This window comes from Aquarana catesbeiana, linkage group LG04 (genome assembly GCF_042186555.1).
Source record: "Aquarana catesbeiana isolate 2022-GZ linkage group LG04, ASM4218655v1, whole genome shotgun sequence".
Taxonomy (NCBI): Eukaryota; Metazoa; Chordata; class Amphibia; order Anura; family Ranidae; genus Aquarana; species Aquarana catesbeiana.
Window position 1 is genome coordinate 632,532,695 of NC_133327.1, and position 12,447 is coordinate 632,545,141.

Here is a 12,447-nt window from a genome sequence, read left to right on the forward strand (position 1 = left end):
TTCAATACTTCTTCTTTTTTTTTGCTTTCCTTATATTGTTTTCTTTTGTCATTCCATCTTAATGATTATTTTCTTTATTTAGCCATAATTCCCATATTTTCTTGTCTTTGTTTCATTATTATAATGCTAAATACCTTCTTTGCCCAGCTCTGGTGTGTGGTCACATGTCCTCCCTCTGCTAGCTTGCATACGTCAGAGGGGAATCTCAGACCCTCCCACTGCACTCGTCAGACCGAGGAGGAGAGCAGGTAGAGGACATGTGACCACAGCATTGCTGGGTAAAGAAGGTTTCTACTTTTTATAATTAAAAAAAGAAAAATAAATACACACTGTGTAGGGGAAAAAAAGGTACTTAATTTTCCTTCTTTTTTTATTAAAATAGTTACAGTGACATTTTAAATAAAACACACACACTGTATGTAATATGTTCCTAAAACTGAGAGGATAAAAAAATATACCGTATATACTCGAGTATAAGTCGAGTTTTTCAGCACATTTTTTTGTGCTGAAAGTGCCCCCCTCGACTTATACTCGAGTCAAGCACTTTTCTGCAGCAAAAAATGTCATTTTCCAAACCAACTTTGGGGCCCCGTATCTCAGGGATACTTTGTGCTAGGAACCCCACATTTGGTGTGCAAACCCAGGGGAACTGGTCCCACAACATATCCAAAGCTGGGGTTCCTATCACTAAGTGGCCCCGAGATACGGGGCCCCAAAATCGGTTCGGAAAATGTCATTCTCTGCTGCAGAAACGTGCTTGACATTTTCTGAACCGATCTTTGGGGCCCTGTATCTTGGGGACACTTGGTGCTAGAAACCCCAGCTTTGGATATTTTATGGTTCTCGTTCCCCTGGGTTTGCACACCAAATTTGGGGTTCCTAACACTAAGTGGCCCCAAGATACGGGTCCCCAAAATCAGTCAACTGTGTCCATCTGCAGCAATGTCATTTCGGGACCCTTTGGGTTCAGAGACCCCAAATTTTGGCTGCAGCTAGGGGGCATCTAGGAACCCCTAACTACCGAGTTTGAAGTTCGGGGGACCTTTGGCTGCAAATGGGCACAGTGAGGCTTCAAACGGGCATTGTTGACCCTCTTTTCCACTTACAGTAGCTGTGCATTTCTCACCCTCGTCTTATACTCGGGTCACTAAGTTTTTCCCATTTTTTTTGTGGTAAATTAGGGCCTCGACTCGGAACGACTTATACTTGAGTATATACGGTAATAGATGTGACTTTACAACCACTTTAATGCCTTCTTATATGTGTAGGGGCTACCAAAGGTTCCAGATTAGTCCCCCATTTACACCTGACTGTTTTGTATTGTTTCCTCATGCCTGACTACAGTATGCAGAATTCCATTGTCTATATAATTGTGCCTGTTCACATTTCACTGATCAGTTGCTTGTAGCTTGATGCCCTACACTCAAGAACATTGTTTTAGCGTCACATTTTTGGCACTCTAGATTTCAATGGAAGTGCCTGTGTATGTTCTACACACGCATTTTCCCACTTTAAGAACTGCTTTACTCCTATAAAACTGCTCCCCTCCCCTTACCCAGCCCAGGGAACAAATACCTGAAGCTTGATACATGTACAAAAATGCTTGAATAATGCTTGGATAACGTTTATATAATGGTTTAAAGACATACATTTAAAAAAAAAAAAACACTTCAACAGAAAAACACTCAGTTCAGGCGTGAATGTAGGCTAGAGAACCATATAAAAGAAAATATAATATAGATAGAAGAGAATATAATAGAGCATTCAGCAGGAACCGGCTGAGATTCAATCCATCAATGGGCAAGCTGATGTTACACAAGTCAATCCATTGGTCGACTTTGGTGCAACCAGCCTGATTACTGTTAGCAGCTATAGCCGCTAGCAGTAATCGTTTTCTGCCCCCTGCTGGCAGAACACAATAGTGCTGTGGGAGGAATTAAGCAATTTAATCCATGCATGGCGGAAGGAAAAAGGATGGAGTCATCTGTGGGTTGCTTGTGCTGCTGAATTTCATCGGGGATGCACCTCCCAAAAATTCTGCAGATTGCGACACACTTCTGAGACTGTCGGATGTCTGCATCTCCCTGGCAGCTTCTTCACTACAGTCCCTGCAGAGAGCTGTAGTGACATGGTGGTCAGTAGCTGAAAGCACAGGTAACAGCTGGGGACCAGGCATCCAACACTTGATGCTAAAGGTTCCATGGCCGATGTGGTGACCAAAGGTGAAGTTCAGAGGCACAGGCTGCTGGTCTGGTAAGTATCATTCCACTTCTACAGGGTTCCTTTATTTCAGGAGTGCAAAGCAAAAGAACAACCTCCTGTGCTCAAAAGAAATGCCCTGGCAATGATTGATCCCAGTCCTTCAGCTACTCCGCTCTTGGCAAAGCTTTGTAGCCCCCTCAGGGCTGGGCATGCCCAGAAGTCACACTAGAAAATAGAAAGAGGGCGCACCAGCCTTGTATGTTATCTTTGTGACAGCTTTATTATAATTAAAAATAAATAAAGAACAGCGCTTCGTGCATAAATGTAAAAACATAAAATAAGTGAATCGTGAGTGACCAAATTTAAAAAAATCCTGCTGCTAAACACTATAACCTCGATATAAGGCAAAGATCAAATACATAGCAATCAGTGTAGCGCTGGACATAAAAAGTGTGAGTAGTGACTAGGGCTGCAACTAACGATTATTGTCATAATCGATTAGTTGGCCGATTATTGTTTCGATTAATCGATTAATCGGTTAATAATCTTAAAAAAAAGTGTGGTGTATAATTTAGTTAATATGTAAAGTTTTAAAGAAAGCCAATTCATTCTTAAATATCTCTATGCAGTGGTAAATATAAATAACCAACTATATGGTTAGGGAGCAAAATATCTAATCCACTCTGAGAATAACAGACAGAGGAGATATACTGTATATACTATTAGAGGAGATATACTGTATATACTATTAAAGGGTGAATCTGGTAAATATCATCAGACTCAGAGATCTATTTTTTATTTAAAAAAACAAACAATATCTTCCCCGACAAATGACAAAAAATGTCATTTTAAGAGCGTTCCTTCAATTTTCTGATCGATAGTGGGGTCAAATCGAATTGTCAAAGGATCTGCGGGAAAAGGTAGTTGAACTGTATAAAACAGGAAAGGGATATAAAAAGATGCCAAGGAATTGAGAATGCCAATCAGCAGTGTTCAAACTCTAATCAAGAAGTGGAAAATGAGGGGTTCTGTTGAAACCAAACCACGATCAGGTAGACCAACTAAATTTATTTATTTAATTTATTTACAGTAGCGATTATTTGCTCTTTTTGTACTATAAAGGGCTCATTTTAGTGTTTTTTTTTAACCTCATTATGGTCCTGGCCGATTAATCGATTATGAAAATAGTAATCGATTAATTTCATAATCGATTAGTTGTCGATTAATCGATTAGTTGTTTCAGCCCTAGTAGTGACTAAAAAATATGTTCAATCTCTAATATTACTGAGATAAAATGCCAGAATAAACAATATAAACACACATAGACTATTCATCTAAGACTTATATCTAAATATGATACATAGTGAAATACTCATGAGTGATATTCCTTATAAATGTGGGTCCATGCCCAAAATAACATATGTGAAAAAAATAAATATAACATGAATAGTGAAATAAAAAGTTCAAAAGAGTGTCTCAAATAACAATGTGTTAATTCCAAAGAAATCCAGAAAAAGATGTATTGCAGGGTTCGGGAATACTTGATCCACCTCTCGTGCGGCCCACCACCAAATGGTAAAATTGAAGGCTTACCGAAAAGCCTGCGACCGCCCTTACTCAGGGGGGTCAAAACAGGCTTAGTTGTGGAAATATCCAGGGTTGATGGACCCTCCGAGCCCTCTCTCACTTCATCAGACAGGCAGCCCACAGCAACGAGGGACCCCAATGTGGAAGTATGCTCCCAGAAATTCCTTCAATTCCTTCCTCCATCCTCATTGGTGCCGTCATTTGATCTATACAGGTCTCCTTGTAGACGGATAACTTTGGGAAATGAAACTATGGCTTACCTGCACCTGACCTTTTCCGAGAAGAGACATTGAAGGAATTTCTGGGAGCATACTTCCACATTGGGGTCCCTCGTTGCTGTGGGCTGCCTGTCTGATGAAGTGAGAGAGGGCTCGGAGGGTCCATCATTCCTGGATATTTCCACAACTAAGCCTGTTTTGACCCCCCTGAGTAAGGGCGGTCGCAGGCTTTTCGGTAAGCCTTCAATTTTACCATTTGGTGGTGGGCCGCACGAGAGGTGGATCAAGTATTCCCGAACCCTGCAATACATCTTTTTCTGGATTTCTTTGGAATTAACACATTGTTATTTGGGACACTCTTTTGAACTTTTTATTTCACTATTCATGTTATATTTATTTTTTTCACATATGTTATTTTGGGCATGGACCCACATTTATAAGGAATATCACTCATGAGTATTTCACTATGTATCATATTTAGATATAAGTCTTAGATGAATAGTCTATGTGTGTTTTATATTGTTTATTCTGGCATTTTATCTCCGTAATATTAGAGATTGAACATATTTTTTAGCTTTATTATAATAAAAGCAGATTTGGGCTCACAAACAGCATGAATTATCAAGCAACCGGGTCAACTGAACAAGTCGCAACCACAAGAAGAACCTCTGAATGACTGACGCGTTTCGAGGTAAGATCCCCTCTTCCTCAGAGCCAGTGGCTCACCTTCATGCTGTTTGTAAGTATACATCTGTTTTTATCCTGTCACAAAGATAATGCGCAAGGCTGGTGCTCGCTCCCTTCTTTTCTAGTGTTCCTTTCTTTCAGGGTTTAAAGTGTAAGTTCACCTTTACAGAAAATCTGTAAGGTGAACTTACACTGGACCCCCTCCCCCCAGTCCCGCTGTACCTTAGGCCGGCGATTAACCGCTAGGAGACATCAGGTCGCCGCTTCACCGGTCCAGGGATTTGAAATCCCCGCAGCTTTCTCTCTTCTTCTCCCCCACTGACAGGACAGGCTAGACGGGTTCTGATTGGTTGGTGCCGACCAATTAAAATGCCTCCTATATGTACCTTTTATGAGGTAGGTTTAGGAAATTAAGCTGCAGGGATTTCAAATTCCTGGACCGGTGAAGCGGCGACCCGATGTCTCCTATCGGTTAATCACCGGCCTCAGGTACAGTGGAACCGGGGGGGGGGGGGGGGGGGGGGGAGGGGGTCCAGTGTAAGTGCACCTTACAGATTTTATGTACTGGTGAACTTATCCTTTAAAGAACAAAAACAGTTTGGGTAGTTACATTTTTACACAGTAGGCGTGTACGCTCACGTGTTGCTGAGCTTTAAAAAGCATTTCATCAACACTTTGTAGCATTGAGCCCAGCTCCCATAGTTCTTTAGTTATAGTGCGGAAGAGTTTGAGGTCTTTATTTTTGTCTGTGATCCGTTTACGAAGACTTTCCCTCACTTCCTGTCCCAGTGGCACAGGTACAAGGAACGGGAGGTGCTGTCATAGGAACAAGAAGGCATTGACAGTAATAAAAACATTCTCCGAGGTTATGACTCTTTTCTCATGTCCTACTAAAAAAAATGTATTGGTGTCACCATTTGAGAGATGTACCATCACTTCTAACCCCCAGCCAAACTGCACTGACCCTGCACCTATCCCCTGCTGCTTACTTCAATTGCACAGTTGCAGGCTCCTCTATTGTTGACAGCCGGTCCGATCACATTCTCCGCACCCGAGTCCCCATAGGGTAGAATGGAGTCTTATACTGAGTCTTGATGTATGACCAAGTTTAGCCTCAGAGGACTTAGGGGCTGATTTACTAAAACTGTAGGTGCAAAATCTGGTGCAGCTGCTGTGCATGGTAGCCAATCGGCTTCTAACTTCAGCTTGTTCAGTTATAGTGGTTGTTAAGCCACTTGTTAAGTCTCTACAATCCACCTGTTAGATAATTACATGTGCCCCACTCTATGTCCTTTATTAAAAAAAAAAAAGCTGATTTCTACCTAATATTTAGAGCGTCTCCCGGCGCTTTAGTGACTCCTCCGCTCTCTCCTTTCCCCGTCTGACAGATACAGTGGACGGGTCCGAGAACTCCCACTGACGTCATACGGGGAGGAGAGAGCCGAGGAGTCACGTGAGTGCCGGGAGACGCTCTGATCTAGGGTAGAAATCTGCTTTTTTTTTTTTTAATAAAGGACATAGAATGGGGCACATGTTCTTATCTAACAGAGGAGATTGTAGAGACTTAACACTATTCTTTTACAAGCTGGAGGGGAGGGTCATGGAGTGGATGGAGCTGACAGGCAGCGGGAGGGGTGTGATCAGGGAGAGAGGGGACCCAGCGGATGACAAAGGCACGTAAACTGACCATGGTGTCAGGGCTCAGCAGCAATGATATACCGTGGTCAGTTTACAGGGGGAGGGCAGAATCTGGTAGGATCAGCCAGGTGTTTCAGATGATACATGGGGCCAAATTACACAGCACAAGCACTGTTCTGTATAAAATGTTTTAAAGGAACAGGATCCATTTTTTTTTCTTTTTTTTAGGGTTACAAACACTTTAAGCTTTGACAAAAAATCCTAGAAGGCGATTGGTTTATATGCACAGCTGCACGAGATTTTGCACTTTCCAGTTTTAGTAAATCAACGCCTTAGTACACTAAAGAGATTTTGGCTGGAAAAGCTGGTAATAACAGAATAGACTTTGATTCTGGAACTAAGTAAGCAGCTGGGGGGAGGGGGGTTAGTATAGTACCAGTTCCGTCCAGTGATTGTGGATGTGTGTTTTTTAAATTACAGGATCAGAGAGAGTGGTCGCTGCTCAAAAACAGGCTTCATTTTGTGTTGCAGGTGATGATGAACAGAGTGATTGGTTCTATGAAGGCGAGTCGGGAGGAGCCTGCGGCATCACTGGCGTTATACCATGGTGGGAACAGGGGGACTCCACAGAGCTAAACAGGGAGCTCCCCGACCCTGTATTCGAGAGTATCCTGACCGGCTCCTTCCCTCTCATGTCACCATCTGCACAGAGAGGTAAGTGTTTCTGGTTTGTGTGTTTAAGTCCCCTAATATATTTTTTGTTTTAGCATTTAACAAGTCATATTGTAGTGTTTTTCCACGAATAAAGTGGTTCTCCAGCCAAACCGCTAAAAATGCGTACACTGATCCGCCATAACATTATGATCGCTGACAGGTAAACTAAATAACATTGATTATCTTGTGACAATGGCCCCTGAAAGTGGGTGGGATATATTAGGCAGTGAACATGTCGTCCCTGAAGTTCATGTGTTTGAAAGCTGAAAAAATATGCAAGTGTAAATATTTGAGTGACTTTGACAAGGGCCTTTTTTTAATGGCTACACGACTGGGTCAAAGCAACTCCAAAACTGCAGCTCTTGTGGGATGTCTGCAGTGGTCAGGACCCACTAAAAGTGGGAAGGAAAACTGGCGACAGGATCATGGGCAGCCAAGGCTTATTGATGCAAAGGAAACGAAGGCCAGCCTGTGTAGTGCAATCCAATTGAAGAGTTACTGCAGCTCAGATTGCTGAAAAAGTTAATGCTGATAGAAAAGTGTAAGAACACATTATATATGGGGCAACATAGCCACAGACTGGTCAAGGTGCCCATGCAAATCTGTGTCCACAGCCAAAAGGGCATACAATGGGCTGGTGAACTTGACCATGGAGCAATAGAAGCAAGTGACCTGGTCTGATGAATTACATTTTTCTATACATCATATGGATGGCTGGGTGTATGTGTGTTTCTTACCTGGGGATGAGTTGGCACCAGGATGTACTATGGGAAGAAGGCAAGCCCTCTGAGGCAGTGTGGTGCTTTTGCCTAGTGGTGTCCATGCCTTGATGGGTCAGGGCTGTTTTAGTGGCAAAGAGGAACCTACTCAATATTAGGTAGTTAGTCATAATGTTATGGCTGATCAGTGTATATGCACATGTGTACCTGCTAAAAGATATCCATTCTTTGCAGCTTGTGCTATCCTTCTTCCATTAGCTACCTAAACATGGCTCCAAATGTCTGAAAAATGTTGGATTTGAAGTATTGTGTGGTCCAGTAGAACCTGATTCACTTATAGTATATACCCTTCTACTTTGCTGTTTTAATGAACGTGTAACTGCATGTACTGTATATGCCACCATAAGAGAACTAGTCACAATCTTAGAATCTAAGGCTGGTTCGAATCTCAGTCGGTTCCTGCTGAGATTCGAACCATTAATGGGCAGGCTGAATGTACCAAGTTGATCGATCGATCGATCAACTTGGGTAAAACTTGCCTGCCGGATTCGCTTGTGATTATCGGAAGCGGCTAGCGATGATCATTGTCTTTCCACGGCGGGGAGAAGATAATGGCTTGGCAGGAGGGATTTCCCTGTCTACACTGTCTTTGTTGATGGGGGAATTGTACGAATTACAAAGAAATTCACACTGTCTATGGTATGCCTAAGCTCTGCATGCTAAATTAAAATCGTGCAGGCTTAGTGATGGAAACACTTACAGTGAGTGAAATAAGTATTTGATCCCCTATCAATCATCAAGATTTATGGCTCCCAGGTGTCTCTATACAGGTAATGAGCTGAGATTAGGAGCACTCTCTTAAAGAGAGTGCTCCTAATCTCAGCTTGTACCTGTATAAAAGACACCTGTCCACAGAAGCAATCAATCAGATTCCAATCTCTCCACCATGACCAAGACCAAAGAGCTCTCCAAGAATGATATATGAAAAAAATGCGCAGCGCCTAGGGGTGTAACTGAATAACTGTAAATCTAAGTACAAATCATAGATAATAAAGCGTGCAAATCAAATAGAGCCTAAAGCTCTGATCACTTACTAAGATCACCTGCTGTGTGAATCCTAAAGCTCTGATCACTTACTAAAATCACCTGCTGTGTGAATCCTATGACCAAACACACTAAAAAATATCTAGTGCAATAAATCACAAAGTGCAATGTGCATAGAAAAACGTAATAAGATAAATATACAATCCACAGTGATTAAAATATAATCATTCCTAATAAGGTGTATATGCTAAAAAATGTTACACATATGTAGATCCACTGTGATTAAAGTGAAAAAGAAAAAAAATTAAATAAAACAATATATATATTCGTAAAACACAAACAGAGTAAATCAATCACATGCGTGGGGGAATTGAAACTATAATCGCCCTAATAAAGGTGTTCAAATCACATCCGTGAAAAAATCTTCCAATCCAGTAACATAAAGTGACCAAGTTCAAATAAAAGATCCCGCTGATGAAGACACGTGACTCCCTGTGTCGAAGACGCGTAGGGAAGGGGCCAGGACGGAGCGATCAGCACAGAGCTGGGTTGTGGAGCTCTCACACCCCGCAGCACGCCGCACAGCCGTTTTTTCCTATGTTATGTTTGGTGCACATGAGCACCTTATAAATGTGAGTACCCCATGTGGGGATTGGATGTGATTTTAATAAAAGTATCCTACGGTATTATACTATATTAGCCTTTTTCTTTTATATGGTCTGATGTGAGTGGAGCCATAAAGAATCCAGTGTGGGAATCAGCTGTACCTAATACTGAGCCCAGGGGTGGCTCCAAAAGCGTGTTTTGACACAATTAAAACCTGTGTCACACGCTCCAAGGTGAGCGCAATCACATTGGGGGTCACCAAGGCACTTCACAGCATGTTTTTCTTTGGGCACGTTTGATTCAAAACTGGAACTTTTTCTTTGAACCATCACCATTACACTGACTTTTATTTGAACTTGGTCACTTTATGTTACTGGATTGGAAGATTTTTTCACGGATGTGATTTGAACACCTTTATTAGGGCGATTATAGTTTCAATTCGCCCACGCATGTGATTGATTTACTCTGTTTGTGTTTTACGAATATATATATTGTTTTATTTAATTTTTTTTCTTTTTCATTTTAATCACAGTGGATCTACATATGTGTAACATTTTTTAGCATATACACCTTATTAGGAATGATTATATTTTAATCACTGTGGATTGTATATTTATCTTATTACGTTTTTCTATGCACATTGCACTTTGTGATTTATTGCACTAGATATTTTTTAGTGTGTTTGGTCATAGGATTCACACAGCAGGTGATTTTGGTAAGTGATCAGAGCTTTAGGATTCACACAGCAGGTGATCTTAGTAAGTGATCAGAGCTTTAGGCTCTATTTGATTTGCACGCTTTATTATCTATGATTTGTACTTAGATTTACAGTTATTCAGTTACACCCCTAGGCGCGGCGCATTTTTTTCATATATCATTTATCGCACGGTCATGAATACGTGATCTGCGCCTGCAGCCGGGTAGCTGTTTGGTTGAATTTCCATTAAGGCACTGGATAATTGTGGCTCGCAAGATTTTTTTCCATAGCTCTCCAAGAATGTCAGGGACATGATTGTAGACCTAGGCAAGGCTGGAATGGGCTACAAGACCATCGCCAAGCAGCTTGGTGATGGGTGACAACAGTTGATGCGATTATTTGCAAATGGAAAAAACACAAAATAACTCAATCTCCCTCAGTCTGGGGCTCCATGCAAGATCTCACCTCGTGGAGTTTCAGTGATCATGAGAACAGTGAGGAATCAGCCCAGAACTGCACGGGAGAATTTTGTCAATCTCAAGGCAGCTGGAACCATAGTCACCAAGAAAATTGGTAACACACTACGCCATGAAGGACTGAAATTCTGCAGTGCCCGCAAGGTCCCCCTGCTCAAGAAAACACATGTACAGGCCCGTCTGAGGTTTTGCTAATGAGCATCGGAATGATTCAGAGGAGAACTGGGTGAAAGTGTTGTAGTCAGAAGAGACCAAAATCGAGCTCTTTGGCATTAACCCAACTCGCCGTGTTTGGAGGTAGAGGAATGCTGCCCATGACCCCAAGAAACACCATCCCCACTGTCAACATGGAGGTGGAAACATTATGGTTTGGGGCTGTTTTTCTGCCAAGGGGACAGGACAACTTCACCGCATCAAAGGAGAGAAGAAAACAAGGGGGGATACAGTATTCCGGGTTCTCTTCCTATAAAAATACGTATATAAAAGAAAAAGAGAGGGGCAAGTGGGACTTTAAATGAAGCATGTCAATTGAAAGTATAATAATAATGAATACATGTGAGTAGGTAAAATGATTGGATTTAATTTATAGTCAAGTCCATGATTTTGATGCATACAGTACCAATAAAGTAGTATAGATACAGACATAGTCGCATGAATTGATATATAAGCATATTTAGCAGTAACAATCATTGAAGACTCAGTAGTGTAAAACAAATCAATGGACATACATATATGCAATTCATAACAGAAATACATGAATTAAAATCGCCAATCAAAATCACAAAATCGCATGAAATGAGAAAACTCGATAAAAAATTGATAAATGTCAGGGATATGATTTAGGCTTGATAGGGCATCCTTAGTTTGCGAACCCGATGCGTTTCTTGGCTTCTTGCCAGTCATCAGGGGTGGGATGCATAATTTAACTGAGAAAAACAAAGGAATATCATAAATATTGATACATGTGGAACCTCCAGCTATTAGAGAAAATCGTATCAGAAATGTCCATTGTCTACTTTGAATAGAGAAGCTACTTACAAAATAGCCCAAAAGTCAAGGAGAGTCGCCAGCAATGGGATCTGTTAGGGTGTGAGATATAACCGTCTCAACCGGGGTTGAGGCAGGGCACCGACCATCCTCCCAAAGTGATTGGAGGGTGGGCCAGGAGAAACCACAGCCAACTGATTCCTGAGCCCTCAATATATTGGTCAATGAGTTGTAAATGAGAAAATCTGCAGAAAATTGAAGAAAATGGAATGTGTCAAAAAAAGTAAATCTAGAGTAGAACGTGTTGGATGAATAGAATGACTGAAAAAAATATGTACTAGGTACATCTGAAAGAGTAAATGTGTGAAAAATGAGATGATAAAGGGGAATAGATATAAAATAATTTATTTAAAATAAGTTATTTTATATCTATTCCCCTTTATCATCTCATTTTTCACACATTTACTCTTTCAGATGTACCTAGTACATATTTTTTTCAGTCATTCTATTCATCCAACACGTTCTACTCTAGATTTACTTTTTTTGACACATTCCATTTTCTTCAATTTTCTGCAGATTTTCTCATTTACAACTCATTGACCAATATATTGAGGGCTCAGGAATCAGTTGGCTGTGGTTTCTCCTGGCCCACCCTCCAATCACTTTGGGAGGATGGTCGGTGCCCTGCCTCAACCCCGGTTGAGACGGTTATATCTCACACCCTAACAGATCCCATTGCTGGCGACTCTCCTTGACTTTTGGGCTATTTTGTAAGTAGCTTCTCTATTCAAAGTAGACAATGGACATTTCTGATACGATTTTCTCTAATAGCTGGAGGTTCCACATGTATCAATATTTATGATATTCCTTTG

At 41.2% G+C, this 12,447-nt stretch overlaps 1 protein-coding gene across 1 annotated transcript in view; it reads left to right on the plus strand.

Moving 5' to 3' along the window:
* GPATCH2 (G-patch domain containing 2) overlaps nt 1-12,447 on the plus strand; it is a 265,802-nt gene that overhangs the window by 27,846 nt on the left and 225,509 nt on the right. The window contains exon 4 of the mRNA XM_073628372.1: nt 6,864-7,046. Within this exon, the coding sequence (XP_073484473.1) occupies nt 6,864-7,046 (183 nt within the window). The remainder of the gene's footprint in view (nt 1-6,863; nt 7,047-12,447) is intronic.